This window comes from Rhodofomes roseus (genome assembly GCF_022264815.1).
Source record: "Rhodofomes roseus strain CIRM-BRFM 1785 chromosome Unknown C8Q71scaffold_43, whole genome shotgun sequence".
Taxonomy (NCBI): Eukaryota; Fungi; Basidiomycota; class Agaricomycetes; order Polyporales; family Fomitopsidaceae; genus Rhodofomes; species Rhodofomes roseus.
In genome coordinates this window covers 35,913-50,156 of record NW_025952999.1, presented here as the reverse complement: position 1 = coordinate 50,156, position 14,244 = coordinate 35,913, and the positions used below count along the sequence as shown (strand labels likewise).

General features: G+C 54.4%; 6 protein-coding genes across 6 annotated transcripts; 3 read left to right on the top strand and 3 right to left on the bottom strand.

Annotated features, from left to right (window-relative positions):
* Nucleotides 1–243: 243 nt before the first annotated feature.
* Nucleotides 244–2,518, bottom strand: C8Q71DRAFT_728298 (uncharacterized protein; the record flags this gene model as incomplete). The annotated part of the gene is made up of 15 exons (XM_047921942.1): nucleotides 244–595; nucleotides 652–689; nucleotides 741–789; nucleotides 842–857; nucleotides 914–1,063; nucleotides 1,138–1,142; nucleotides 1,204–1,289; nucleotides 1,347–1,444; nucleotides 1,497–1,558; nucleotides 1,618–1,619; nucleotides 1,676–1,839; nucleotides 1,903–1,937; nucleotides 1,990–2,126; nucleotides 2,190–2,303; nucleotides 2,354–2,518. 15 exons carry the CDS (start codon nucleotides 2,516–2,518, stop codon nucleotides 244–246), a joined length of 1,473 nt encoding a protein of 490 aa, XP_047772608.1.
* Nucleotides 2,519–3,835: 1,317 nt separating this feature from the next.
* Nucleotides 3,836–4,566, top strand: C8Q71DRAFT_791663 (uncharacterized protein). The gene is made up of 2 exons (XM_047925375.1): nucleotides 3,836–3,901; nucleotides 3,961–4,566. Exon 2 carries the CDS (start codon nucleotides 4,272–4,274, stop codon nucleotides 4,506–4,508), a length of 237 nt encoding a protein of 78 aa, XP_047772607.1. The 5' UTR covers nucleotides 3,836–3,901; nucleotides 3,961–4,271; the 3' UTR covers nucleotides 4,509–4,566.
* Nucleotides 4,567–4,818: 252 nt separating this feature from the next.
* On the bottom strand, nucleotides 4,819–6,620 carry C8Q71DRAFT_447947 (uncharacterized protein). Its single transcript, XM_047918606.1, has 10 exons — nucleotides 6,264–6,620; nucleotides 6,138–6,199; nucleotides 5,978–6,075; nucleotides 5,831–5,916; nucleotides 5,766–5,770; nucleotides 5,547–5,696; nucleotides 5,468–5,483; nucleotides 5,357–5,405; nucleotides 5,270–5,307; nucleotides 4,819–5,214 (listed from the first exon to the last, which is right to left on the bottom strand). Exons 2-10 carry the CDS (start codon nucleotides 6,160–6,162, stop codon nucleotides 4,866–4,868), a joined length of 816 nt encoding a protein of 271 aa, XP_047772606.1. The 5' UTR covers nucleotides 6,163–6,199; nucleotides 6,264–6,620; the 3' UTR covers nucleotides 4,819–4,865.
* A 202-nt stretch (nucleotides 6,621–6,822) lies between these two features.
* On the top strand, nucleotides 6,823–7,739 carry C8Q71DRAFT_448146 (uncharacterized protein). The gene has a single exon (XM_047918607.1). The coding sequence runs from the start codon at nucleotides 7,070–7,072 to the stop codon at nucleotides 7,676–7,678; it is 609 nt and encodes a 202-aa protein (XP_047772605.1). The 5' UTR covers nucleotides 6,823–7,069; the 3' UTR covers nucleotides 7,679–7,739.
* A 920-nt stretch (nucleotides 7,740–8,659) lies between these two features.
* C8Q71DRAFT_447841 (uncharacterized protein) lies at nucleotides 8,660–10,207 on the bottom strand. The gene is made up of 10 exons (XM_047918605.1): nucleotides 10,151–10,207; nucleotides 9,966–10,027; nucleotides 9,815–9,912; nucleotides 9,666–9,751; nucleotides 9,599–9,603; nucleotides 9,396–9,542; nucleotides 9,325–9,340; nucleotides 9,225–9,273; nucleotides 9,136–9,173; nucleotides 8,660–9,082 (listed from the first exon to the last, which is right to left on the bottom strand). The coding sequence occupies exons 2-10, from the start codon at nucleotides 9,988–9,990 to the stop codon at nucleotides 8,755–8,757; spliced, it is 792 nt and encodes a 263-aa protein (XP_047772604.1). The 5' UTR covers nucleotides 9,991–10,027; nucleotides 10,151–10,207; the 3' UTR covers nucleotides 8,660–8,754.
* A 2,494-nt stretch (nucleotides 10,208–12,701) lies between these two features.
* C8Q71DRAFT_447705 (glucosamine-6-phosphate isomerase) lies at nucleotides 12,702–14,089 on the top strand. Its single transcript, XM_047918603.1, has 6 exons — nucleotides 12,702–12,820; nucleotides 12,871–12,934; nucleotides 12,982–13,202; nucleotides 13,266–13,424; nucleotides 13,492–13,779; nucleotides 13,833–14,089. Exons 1-6 carry the CDS (start codon nucleotides 12,817–12,819, stop codon nucleotides 13,955–13,957), a joined length of 861 nt encoding a protein of 286 aa, XP_047772603.1. The 5' UTR covers nucleotides 12,702–12,816; the 3' UTR covers nucleotides 13,958–14,089.
* Nucleotides 14,090–14,244: the final 155 nt, after the last annotated feature.

Here is a 14,244-nt window from a genome sequence, read left to right as displayed (position 1 = left end):
TCGTTCTTCGACAGCAAAAGCCTTTGTGCGATGCATGCGTCTAGATCTGTTTACAGGCCATCGTGATCGCTCGATTTCGCTTCAGTCTCCGAACTGCAGTTCTAGGTAACACTATGATACAGGTTTGTTGGGACATGTGTGATGCGTACGCTGTGATAATGCGTAAAGGCGTTGAGAATCCGTGATCGCGATCGTAAACAGTCCGTGATCGTAAACAGCCCAATCTCGACACCCGTAGGAAGGCTAATCAACCTTTATCTCCGATATGTCATCCGCGAAAGTATGGCTACCGACGGATGATCCCCACGTCGTACTCCGCGACCGTGACCTGTCTGTAGGGTTTCCTTTTTCCATGACCGACATCTCGACATTTGAGTCCTTCCCTCCGTCCAGCCGGCTGTCCCATCGGAGGTCCGAATCATCGTCCGAGGCTGCCAGGACGAAGCCGTCTTTCTCGTTATATGTGAGTGACCCTGCGAGGGTTCCTAGCAAGCGCGTATTGAAATGGAGGTCGGATAGTTCTGGTGTCTCCGAGTGATACGCGTGCGCATCGTGTAAGTTGAGGTAGAATTGCGAGATCAGGATAGTCTGAAGCCTGTAGATAGTGCTCCTGCTCAGTTACTTATAATGGTTCGAGAGGAAATGACGCACGAGTATACGATAGGTGCCAGGATTCCGGTGTTGACCGACTAGAAAGATGGTCTGGGTACTGAGAGGAAGGACATGGTGGAAACACGTACAGTGACAGAGCTCCATACGACGTTGAGGACTATGATAGCGAGACTCGCCCTAAAGTAGAGCCGGTTAACACCGGTACAGCACCAACATCCGTTTGACGTACACAAAATACACACTGCCTGACGATACGCGCGTAAGTCAGCCACGGTGTCGACTGACAGGGCGAGTCACTCACCATCTCTGATGAGGATTGTCGTGAATGGAGTGTTGAGCCCAGCAAGTTGATGAAGATGCTTCACGGAGGCCGCCCGATAGGCATGGCACCAGATCGCGCCGATCACGAGTATCTCAGGAATAATGGCGGTGGCCTGCCCGGCGAGGAATACTGGATCAGGAAAATCGCCGCAGGGTGATCATGAGTCAAACCGTGACATAAATGAGGGGAGACTGCTGCCGTACATGAACTGCGAATCGATTCAATGATCAGAGCCCGCCTGGTTTGGGCGACCAGAATCCACGGCGTACCTCAGAAACTTCTCATTGCCTCTGGTAGTAATGACGCAGCCAATAGGTTGTGGTACGTTGACGGGGACTGATACAATGAGTTCGTACTAACGGTCGTCGCATCAGGGAATCCGTTGAAAAGCAGCAACGCATGACGGACGTACGATTTCAGTTGCCACAACTACGAGAGACCACAGGAATGTTGCCCATCCAAGCAACAGCGAACGATAGCCGATTGCATAGGCACGCAATGCAGTAAAGGCTGGTATACGCAAGATGAGCTTTCTGAGGGTATATATGACCTCCGTACGCACCGCCATAGAACACGTGGAAAAGCATGGCGCAAGTGACTCGCCAGACATATACGACCCAAAGTCTGCGGTATACGCCATGCATGAGCACGGACGAAAGAATTCGTAAATTGCTTTGTCGCACCTCTAGAGTAGTGTCAGTGCCTATCCTCATTCAGTCCATGATGAAGCGCACGGCTTACATCGCAGGTCTTGATCGTCGTGTAAGCCACCTCAAAGGCCAGGAAGAACACCAAGGATACATGCATAAGGAAATAGAGGCCGGTCGCCACCGACATCTTCTTGCGAGTCCATATCAAGTTGACCTCCCGCCAGAGTGTGAGGCAGCGGTCATATGCGTAGATCGCTTCACAATGATGCAACAGCGATGTCAGGGTATGTATTCCATGACGCTGGATATTTGACTTACCACACGCCGCGATCAGGGAGCAATTTGATATGAACCTGGTGTCGATTTCACGTTAGTGATTCAGCAATCAGACACAGGGCGACTCACCCAGCCTTGAGGACGACGTCCGCATCTGCGAGTGCACCGGAAGACATAGGGTAGTAGTCGTGGGGCGCGTCGCGCGGCGGAGCGGGCAGCAGGTATGTACCTGCGCCCGGAGTCTTTCCAGCCTTCTGACCTTCTAGCTAAGAAGTTTCAAGGAAGGGCGTGGATTCAATGTGTCAAGGCGGTACTACTACCAGACACACATGCATGTCCGTGCACTCGGCCACCGTGCACTCGGGATCATATCGGGCAAGCGCAGTTTCGAGCACCACGGGCGCCGACTTCTGAGGTGCATCCGAACGCTCCGTAGTTGGGCGCTGTGTTGATGACAATTCATCCGACTTAACGGCTTCGGCGTATCTCACACCCACGTGGAGAGCCTCTTCGGTACCGCCATAAGTATGGGTCGGACAGAGCGAGCATTCCCAAATGCTATCCGAGGGTCGTATTGCAGTTGAGTGTATGTGCTCAGTGGGACACGGACCTTACAGCTAACTTCAGAACGTTGGACAGTCGCCAACGCGCGCGACATACGATGACTACAAGGATCGTCCCGACATCAGCTACCGATCTTCCAGTGGAACGCTTACGACTATTTCTGGACTAGACTATCACTTCAAGTCTTTTCCTGTGGTCCGTTAGTAGCCGTTAGTGGGACGTATATCGTCATTGGCCCGTCTGCACAGAAAGATCCTTCAGGCTCAAGCCACTGGCCAGCGAAGCTGATAGCGCCGCTCGATGAAATCGTTGGCCTGGATCCCGCGGACACGGATTCAGAAGAGACTATCACTGATAAGTTGTGAGACGCGCGAGGGTTGTAGAGACTCATGGGCATTATTGGCATAGTCCGTGTATGATTCAAAGGGTGTGCATTACCATTTATAATTGTCGTATCCGGTCGGAATGCCAGCGTGGCAACGCAGTAAAGAACCCCCGGAACGGCATCTTTGGCGAGTTTTGGGACGCCGCGCTTGGTCAAAGGTAGATGAGACCGCCGAAAATAGTGTCATTCAATGGTGAGGCTAGCAAGAGGAGGTAGGTTCGACGCAAACCCCTCACGTGCGCCGTGTGGAGGGTCTTGGTTTGAGACTACAAGAGGAGGCAAGAGCGCCGATTAGGATTCCTGGCCGCGACCAGCCGCGACCGTGACAGTGCACAAGATCTTGAGATCTGGGTGGCGTGTGGCACACCCGCTGCACCAACTTGTTTGTAGACTCAGTTGAGCTCCTGGGGCATTGCGCTGACTGTGTGCCCTACCATAGCTTGCGATTCGCCACAGTGGTATGTGATATCACTGGCAAATTTGGGCAGTTGTAGCAAGGGGGTTGATGTTCTGTTCGGAGGGCGCCAAACAAGGCACAACAACCGTACGCCGGGACCGGCCGGGTTCCAATCTCGCAGGAACCGAAAAAGTATCGCGAGGTACGTACTGGGAAAGACTGTATGTTTGCAAGCAGACGGCATAGATTGGAATCCAATCGACTATACTGTGATTTTTCGACCTGAGGTTCAGTCACAGGTCACAGCCCTCTCTGAACCGGCGGGCTCTACGTGGCCCCAATATTGAGCGAAGGCGGTACTACAGCAGGGCGCCGGTGAAGATCTCCGTGATCGCGGGGCCGCGGGCGATACTACACTTACGGATGGGACAAGCCTTGACTAAGACTGGACGAAGTGCCTTAGATGGACGATGTAGTGATGCCTCGGCGGATCGGAGGATCGGAGGTGCTGATCGAGCTTGCAGCTTGCAGTCTAAGTTACTATTGATCCGGTGTACTTAGTACCCATATTTGGATACACAGATTGGCTACTTGAGGGCGGACAGCGGTGCACGTACTGGCAGGGTCGTTGCTCTCGTACATCGGCTCGAGAACAAGGCACCTGGGTGCATCCGATTACACGATTCGCATACTAAGTAAGTACACCAGTATGATCGACTTTGAAATTTGATCGGTGGTTTAATCACTACATGAGTCGCCCGTGCGCTACTACGGCGGCCGGTGGACCCCCTTCCTCCTCCTCCTCCTCCTCTCAGTGCCAGTCCGTCACGGTACTGCGCGTAATATGTCCTCGGTCCCAGTGGTGGCCATGGCCCATCGCGGCGTCTACCATTTCTTCCAGCCATTGTGCCAGTACAGGCTGCCGCTTACGCTAGGCTAAGCTAAGGTGCTATCTGATCCATGCACGGCGATACGCATGTACTTATCAGCTTCCTGGCTCGACCCCCTATGCCCTTCCAGTTCTCTTGACGGGTGGGGACTCGGAGAGGCGCTAGAATCGGCCTCATGGTCTTCAAACTTTGCATGACATTGGTGAGAGCGGGACTGACATGCGCCTCGGCGACAGGGGCCCGTCGCGCCAGCCCTCGCTCATCGTATGACAGAGCATCTAGACGATGTCATTGTGTGCTGCAATTTATCACAGCAGAATGGACGGCGTTATTGACCCCATCATGGTGGATGTTCTCAGACGGTCATTGCAGCGTATGCGACACCGAGGTACTCGGCGCTTCGACGATGTAAGCAGATACCTGCCGCAGTGTCTGAACACTACATGAGTGTACCGCCGTTCCTGCCGTCATGAAGTTGGTTTCCGTCTAGCAGAGCGAAAGGAAGAGGAAGCTCGGTCGCCGCTTGAGTGTCGCCCGTCCTGCTTGGCCGAGTTGCTATGGTGGGGAGAAGCATGTATGATGCTGCTTAGATCGAGGTCACGATGGCATTGGTCGATGTCCGGAGTTTCGGAATCCTGCATTACAGGTGAAGATGACCCTAAAGAGTTCGTGTGATATGAGTACACTCCCTACTGCGACGTGTCGTGAAATCCCAGGTCGTTAAAAGTACATTAATGGCATGAGCAACATGACATTGGCACTCATAGAGCTACGCTGTCTTCTTTGTGGAAGTATCATCCAAGAAACTACGACTGCCACCGGATGACGGACTGAGCGAACTCGATTGCCCAGCGCGGCTCTTCCCGATGACCGATAGTTCAACAACTCCTTCTTGCTTTGATCCCCGCTCACTATCCCACTCGAGATCGTTCTCCATGTCCGCAAACGCGAGGGCAGAGCCGTCCTTATATGCGAGCGACCCTGCAAGGGTTCCTAGCAGGCGCGTGCCGAACTGAAGTTCGGATAGCTGGGTTCCCTCGGAAGCCATACCGGCTTGGCGTGCTTCGAACGCTTCATGTAGGTTGACATAGAAGTGCGAGAGCAGGATGGTTTGGAGTCTGTGGAACGTGTCCACGGCTTGTTACAATTAACGGTCTGGAAGAGACGACGCACGAGTAGACTATAGGTGCCAGGATACCGGTGTTGATCGCCTGAGAAGCCCATTTGAGCACTTAACGGCACAACAATAGCACTACGTACGGTGACCCCGCTGTAAACGACGTTGATGACCAGGAGGATGAGAGCGGCCCTATGTCAGCCCGAAGTCAACATCAAGTCAACGTCGGTAGAGCATCGTATTTATGAACTTACACGAAATACACGCTACCTAATGAGACACATGGGAGTCAGCGATATGTCCCAGTCATCGAGCCTCGATCCAGGTACTCACCATCTCTGATCAGAATCGTCGTGAATGGGGTATCGAGCCCGAAAAGCTGGCGGATATGCTTGACGGCCGCGACTTGCATTGCATGGTACCAGATCGCCCCGATCAAGAGTATCTCAGGTATGATGGCAGTTGCTTGTCCGGCGAGAAAGACTGAACAAAAAATAAGTACAGGACGACGATGAGTTGAATATCATGGTAGTAGGGGAGAGATCGCCGCACGTGTGCTGTGAAACCCATTCTCTATCAGAGACAGCTAGTGTAGGTTAAGAGGACGGTTAGCGTACCTCTGAAGCTTCTTGTCGCCGTCGGTAGAGATGGCACAGCCAACAGGCTGTGGTACAGTATTCGGGACTGAGACGATCAGTTCATACTGCCATCGGTGGCTGCGTGAGAACAACGCCACCCGCAACAGCAATGCTGGAAGGACACACAATCTCGGTCGCAACGACAGGAAGCGACCAAAAGAATATTGAACATGCGAGCCATACTGAACGATAACCGATGGCGTATGCACGCAGCGCTGTGAATGCTGTTACCCGGGAGGAAAGCCGTGAATGAGGACACGGCATATACATGAGTGTCTGTACGCACCGCCATAGACTAAGTGGAAGGACATGGCGAAGCAAACTCGTCCGACGTACACAGCAAACAGTCTGCACAACGTACACAGCACATTTCAGCACGGACTGGGAGTCATCGTGAGCCCCATTGACGCACCTCTATAATGATATCAGTACGTCTTTGGTGCACGAAGCACTTCGCAGCTCACTTCGCAGGTCGTGATCGTCGAGTAAGCCACCTCAAGAGCCAGAAACACCGCCAAGAACAGATGCATGAGCAGATAGAGGACTGTCGCCACCGATGCGCTCTTGCGGCTCCAAATCAGTTCCACCTCTCGCCAGAGTGTGAGACACCGGTCATATGCATAGAGTGCTTCATACCAATGCAAGAGCGATGTCAAAGCATGCACTGGCCATGACACTGAGTGAACGCACCGCAGGCTGAGATCAAGGAACAATTCGATATAAATCTGTCACCAGCGATTATGTGGAGAATGCAGCGAGATACGAGGCGACTCACTCTCCCTTGAGGACGACGTCCACACCCGCGTTAGCCATGACTTGGACGTGGCCGACGCGCGACAGAGCGCGCAGCGGATATATATCCGCCAGTCAGGGTCTAAGAAGCGTTCAGTCCTTATCAGCGTTGTATCAGCGCTCGGAGGACTGCGTGATCATGGAAGGAAGGCCGGTGAATTCAATTGGAGACATCAAAGGGTGCGTGGAGTACGCTCGCCCACCGTACCCCCGCACTTACCTTGGGAAAGCGCGGTTGCAGCTCCATGATATGCCACCAAGAAGTACACAAGCGCTACGCGGACGAAACATCTATCCGTCTGTACGGATCAACCAAGATTTCTGTGCTGTGCGATACTTGCGCCACGACGGCGCCGGGCGTTTGCGGTACCTCCGAAGATCTCAGTTGATACGCTTGGTGTCGGTGTAAGCTTGGCACGCATACGAATGCGCTCGCTTTACTACAGAGCTCATCCCAGTACCATCTCGGACGACATTGTCGGCTACAGGCCTCGTGTCCTGCGGATAGAGTTTGTTGCAAAATGGGATAGTACATTGACTCCGGGTCTTCTTGTGTTCGTCCCGTGTGCACCAAGCATCCTGTCCGAGTCAAAGTGGTTTGTCAATGTGATGGACGGCGTAACTCACGTCAACATACAATGGATACCTCCAAATTATGACCGACGACATATGACGGGCTTCGATCACGCAGCCCAGGAGACGCATCTACAGGACATGGCAACGGAAGATTTCGCAGCTACCGGACGAATGGGTGAGCTAGATCCCCGGAGAGACAAATACAAGTGTGTACGGTACCGTGTGTTGCTGTTCCAATATCATGCCTACAAGCAATCCACTGTATTCGTACTAAGACGTCGAATCCCATTGCATTCCAGTAGAGCGTGCAGACGCTGCGGGCAAAGGGTAGCATACGGTTGCGGTCCCGGTCGGCGAATACCGCCGTACATGTCACTGATTCTCAGGACTGACGACTTACTAAGATTGACGGATGGTCAATTGACACTGAGCGTATCACCGCTCGTAAAGCGAAGATGAGAAGAGTGTCATATGGCACAGACTCGCGAAGCCGAACGGAGAGAACTTACAGCATCTGGATCGTCCTGGTGAGTGAAGTCAAGACAGCTGACTCGGAACGATATTGCCAGTAGCCTCGACTCCTACAGATAGTACTTACCCATGACCCTGACCACCTCAATCGGATACCCTCCATAATACGACTGCCCATTGCCCCAGCCGTCCGTTGCTGTAGCTAGTAACTGGTGTCAACACGCAACGTCCAGGTTCTCGGGAAACGGCATACATACTTACGCACGAGTACTGCAGTCATCTTCCTGTCAGCATGAGCCGTCCAGTCGACGTTCTCCTAATAGTTCGGGAAGCTGACGCCTTGTGTGGCGCGCAAGTTGTGCGTGTGGTGAGGATCCTCCGACGCGGCGGACGCGAGTTGCGGACGATAGCATTTCCCAATGTGGGACGAATTTGCCACGCGAATCCCTCCCCGCGAGCAACTCGCCGCCCGCCTGGGCCCTGAGGCCTGATTCATGTACTTATGTATAGTACTACTCAAATCTGCCCCATATCGAATGTCGGGTCCGGCGTAATAGAGGAGGAGGAGGCCTATGGGCGGGTTTGCGAGATACTCATAAGCGCCCGCAGGCGCTCCTCCAATACAACTTTTCTAAACATTTGGAACAGTTTTTGCGTGCGCGAGCTCAAATTGCCTTTTGGAATCATCCGTAAGTATCCCTAGGCATCAGTCACGTAGCACAAGCTCACGGATGCAAGTATGAGTGGTTAACTTCCCAGACTGATGGAGCTTGGTGCTCTCAGGGACATCATACGCCACTGACCATGCAACTGCATTGACCTTAGGCTTTAACCCTCTCCAGCGCGAGCATGCGTATCTCGCTAAAGCCTACACAGGGAGATTATGCATATTTCCCGGAAACATGAAAGACAGAACTCACATTGTGAGCTTGCATACAAATCCACGAACTGGAAAACGCGTGAAAATCCCCCATAACAGGTAGTCAGAGGTTATATCGAGCATATGGTATCTACAACTATACAGAGCCATGAATTACTGTCGTCTTCATGTATTGCTGTCATCTTCATACGAGCGCAACCTCAGAGTGGGGCGAAAGGGCGAAGCTACCGGACGAATGGTGTCCACTGCCACTCGCAACGACCGTCAGGAATGAATCGCTGTCTGTGTCGAGAATCCTAGCGATCTGCAAATCCACGTCCACGGCCGCGTCGTCCTCCGCCTCCACTTTGGAATGACCTGGCACGTCATATGCCAGTGACCCTGCGAGAGTTCCTAGCAGACGCGTGAACCAGAGATCGGACATCTGTGACGCATTGGATGGTATGCCTAGTTGATGCGCGTTCGCCTCATGTAAATTGAGGTAGAAATGCGAAAGCAGGATGACCTGTAGTCTGTGTGGTATAGTTCGACACGCCGCTTCGTCTGAAGGAGGCATGCAACGCACGAGTAGACGATCGGCGCCAGGATTCCCGTGTTGATTGCCTAAGGAGATAGCCTTAGTGTCGACATGGGGAGCGCAACGATGATGCGTACAGTGATCGCGCTCGACGCAACATTCAACACGATGATGACGAAACTTGCCCTGCAGCGAAGCCAGGTCAACATCAGCAGGATATTTCTCGCTCGTACTCACACAAAATATACGCTGCCTGAAGACACCAACGAAAGTCAACCCAGTGTCATCTCGCAGAGCAAATCACTCACCATCTCTGATCAATATCGTTGTAAAGGGCGGATTGAACCGAGCTTGACGAACACCGTCAGCGGTCGTCACCCGGAATGCATGATGCCAGATGGCTGCGATCATGAGCACCTCAGGCACAATGGCGGTCGCCTGTCCAGCGATGAACACTGAATAACGAAGATCGGTACAAGGTACGACGCAAACGGTGCAGATATTGCCGTACATGGACTGCAAATAGGTCTCATTGGTCAGAGCTGGCCTGGGTCGAGTCACCAGGGCGTGTCGCATACCTCTCGAGCTTCTGGTTGCCTGTGAAAGAGATGACGCAGCCGATGGGCCATTGTACGTCGACCGGAACCGATAGGACGAGCTCGTACTAGTAATGATCATCGTTGAATCAGCGCGTGCGTCAGGATGTAGCAATGCCCGAGGGACTCACGACCTCCGTTGCGACCACTGGGAGAGACCATAGAAGTATCGCGGACGCAAGCGCCACGGAACGACCGCTGATAGCGAAGGCGCGCAGCGCCGTGAATGCTGTAACCCATCGGGTGAGTTGAGGAATACGCGGGTTCGACGTCCGTACGCACCACCATTGATTAGATGGAATAACATAGCGCCACAGACTCGCCCGACGTACACAATGTAATGTCTGCGGTAGAATACGCATTGTACGCAGGTCAGCATCCGCCAGAGAATTCGGAGATCATGTTATTTGCACCTCTGAGACTGATTTCAGTACGTATTCTGGGTGTGACGGCAATGCAGAGCTTACTTCGCACGACAGGGTGGTCACCCCGGTCACCTCGAAGCACAGGAACATCGCTACAGACACATGTAACAGCAGGTAGAGGCCAGTTGCGACCGACATGCTCCTGCGGCTCCATATCAGGTCCACCTCTTGCTAGAGCGTGAGGCAGCGGTCGTATGCATAGATCGCTTCACGCGAGAGCAAGATCGACGTCAAGGTGTGCGAGTGGTCTGACGCTCAGTACGCAACCTACCGGAGGCCGCGATCAAGGAACAGTTCGTGACGAATCTACGAGACGGACGTCTTGTTAGTGTCGGGCAAAAGACTTGTTATAAACGACTTACCCGGTTCTGAGGACAACGTCCGCATCTGCAAGCACCCCGGTCGACATACCCTGACATGCCGTCAATGGAGGCGAACAGCAGATACATATACAGACCCGGCCCGCGAATCTATATCCATCAAACCTTCTGGCTCATCAGCACTTGACAGATGAGTCTCAAGAAGTGATGGGATACGTGGAGGTGATACGGACATGCGCTGACGGCGAGTTTTGGATTTCACGGGTTGTGCGCAAGCTGCGCGGCCGGACTTCAGGCCGGGGATGTTAGCCAGTTGCTGCGTTGCAGCGCGGCGTCAATGACTTAGCAGAAACACTAGTGGTGTGCTGAGTAGCAAAGCATGCGAGCCTTCCCGTGTTTCTTGGCGTCAGCCCGGGTCCGTAGCGCCTAAGCATCACTGTGGTTCGATCTCAGTTCAGTGAGGTCGACCGTCAACCGGTGTCAAAAGTGCCTCCAACTTACTCTAACTTGTGCCATATTCGCTGATACTAACGAACTTGACTGCTGGGAGGGCAGATTGCGCTATTCCGCATTTACTCACGTCCACTCTTGACATTGTTAACGTGGTTCGCCCGTGTGATGGCCATGCCGTCACTCACCGCCTCACGGAAAGATCCTGCGAGAAAGCGACTTTGACAGGAGGATCCCGATCTGCAGTTTGCAAGCATGGAGTGGACCACACTGACGTTGGGGCAACACAAAATGGTTCCGTGAATAAGGCGCAGCACTGTTGAACAGCTTACTCTGCATGCTACAGTGCACTGCATTCGGTCTCAACGCGTTTGGTGAACGGTCATTCTCGCAGAACTAGTGACCTCGGCGTCGTGGATACGGTGGAAACATGGACATACGCGTATGCCGGTCGCGCCCGGCGACCTAAGCTAAATGTAAGGAGCTCAGCAGAACAAGCCATGACACGTTTGTAGATAGGGCTTACTGCATTCTAACGTGAGATCTGCCGGTTTACAACAGTTTCATGAACGATACTAGATCGCATTTGACGGCGGGCGCACCGTAGTCGCCAGGATGAAATAGAGCAGCAGCCAATCGTGGTGCTGCGTCGGCTAGCATACGATGTGGAAAAGCCCATTTACGATAACACAGGGGCTGGAGAGGCTTGTCTGGAGCGCTAGTTGGACTTCGAATACACTCGACTGGAGCCCGTTCGCTACGGGGTTCCGTGGGTACAAGCCTCACCCGGCTTATATGATTGCCGGAAGTAGGGCGGTTGTCGTTTCAAGAGTCACTAGGACACGGCCTTTTCAAGAGGAGAATGTCAGATCCAACGCACTGGAGGGAAGAGATAACATCGACATTGCTCACCTCTAAACGCATACAGTCACGCAGCGACTTGGGGTCTCTGAGCGTAGCCATGGCTATACAGTCGTCGACTGATTGTAAGTCTTCTTGGAGGCTGGCGCAGTAGGTTGAGTTCATGACACGGCTGAGCGTCTGTGGCCTGGGCAAGACGCTACGCCCGGGCTATTTCCTTTTCGGGCAGCATTGTGGCCAGCCGCTCGGACAAGCGCGATACCAGAACTTACTTACTCGCATTCGAGACCTGTCAGCTCGTGAATATCCCAGAGTGTTCCAGACGAATCTACGAAAGGCGAAGACTTTTCTCTGCGCGTTCCAAGCGCAATGGACCCCAGTAGCCGTCCGACCAGCATGAGGGCTCGCCAATTCAATGCACGCGGGGCCGCCGATCCGCCAACGACCAGACAAGCCTGCGTCCTCGCCAAGCGGAAATTGTGTAATAGAGCACATACGGAAGCAGCTATCGCGGTTCATTCGTCCCGACCATCATGGAATTCCAGGGCCTCCATATTGCTCGATCTTGTACCCTGCAGTCTTCCGTCCGACACTGGAAGTTCTCTGTCCAGCTGTTTGACGTCGAGAGCTACGAACGTGTCCCCCGACTAGTCGAGGATGGTGGAATGCTGTGCAGGGCGCATGGGGCCTGGGAGGCAGATGGAGAGAGGCCGAGGCTCGATAAGTTGTCGGTGCCTGTGAGCATATGGGAGGCGGGGACGAGCACACGGGCAGAGGCGAGGCACGGCGGAGGCCACCAATCGCTGCGCTCGCATGCGCCGTGGCCGGCGTCGACCACGCAGGCATCCGCAGAGCCCAGGTGGCCGTCGTGTCTGCGCGCGAGAGTACGGCGTGACTCCGGCAGACGCATCGATTGGCCCCTCCGCCTTTATCTGGCCCCTTCGACTCCCTCAACCTATGGCTCCCCCATCCTTCACCCGCTCAACCCGTCCCCGCCCTCGCCAGCCAGCTCACCCAGCTCGCTGCTCTACCCGTCGCCGCGCGCCCCCAGACTAGTCCGTCCCATCGCGATCCGCTATGCGTGAGTGCGAGCGATGTTTACAGGCGCCCTACCTGACCGTCTGCTCGCAGGTCTCATTATCCGCCAGAACCCCGCCTCGGTCGGCGAGTACATCGCCAACTACATCGCCAAGCGGTGCGTAACCTACCAGCGTCCTGTTCTCCCGCTCACTCCGAACCCAGGATAACGGACTTTGCGCCGACGGCTGACAAGCCCTTCGTGCTCGGCCTACCCACAGGGTCGTCGCCCATTGCGACGTACAAGCACCTCATCACGCTCGTCAAGAACGGCCAGCTCTCCTTCAAGCATGTCGTCACCTTCAACATGGACGAGTACGTCAACCTCCCCGAGGACCACCCCGAGTCGTACCACACCTTCATGTTCCGCGAGTTCTTCTCCCACAGTGCGTCCCTCCCTTCTCCCTCTCCTTTCCTTTCGAGTCGTTGAGCTGATTTGGTTGGCACAGTCGACATCCCGCCAGAGCAGGTGAACATCCTCAACGGGAACGCGCCCGACCTCATCGCGGAGTGCAACGCGTACGAGGCCAAGATCAAGAAGCACGGCGGGATCGAGCTCTTCCTCGGTGGTATCGGCGAGGACGGACACATCGCCTTCAACGAGCCCGGTACGTACCATCCCCCATCCCCTCCCTCATCACCCATCCCCACACATTCACACCCTCCCCTCCACAGGCTCCTCCCTGGCTTCGCGCACGCGCATCAAGACGCTCGCATACGACACCATCCTCGCGAACGCCCGCTTCTTCAACAACGACGTCGAGGCCGTGCCGCGCATGGCGCTCACCGTCGGCGTCGCGACCGTGCTCGACGCGCGCGAGGTCGTCGTTGTCGTCACCGGCCAGCGCAAGGCCCTCGCGCTCTGCAAGGCCATCGAGGAGGGCGTCAACCACATGTGGACCCTCTCCGCCCTCCAGATGCACCCCTGGGCCCTGATCGTCGTCGATGAGGACGCGACGGCTGGTGAGTCGCTTTGTACGTGAAAGGAAACGAGGGGTTGCTGATGCGTAGTCCAGAACTGCACGTGAAGACGGTCAAGTACTTCAAGTCGATCGAGCGCGTGCAGGACGAGGTCGAGGCGATGCATGCAAGATTCAAGAAAGACGGCAACGTCGACCAGCCGGGTACCATGGATGCTTAGAGTCAGTCAGCAGCAGAATATATACGCGGTGCCCATGCATGCTTCTACCACGCAATGTATAGCCATCTCCTGTAACTTACGGCTTGTAGCATAATGGGATTCCTGAAGCGGGCGGTGTGCAATCGAATACATGCATACATTGGCCGAATGACACATTGATCCCGATGGATGCTTCAGCCCGCCTTGCGCTCAACGGCGCGCCGGGGCCCGGCGTCGGGCCATCACAAGTGTGCATCATAGTTTTGAAAAACGGAAAGCGATGACATGATGAGCACATACAAAGCATG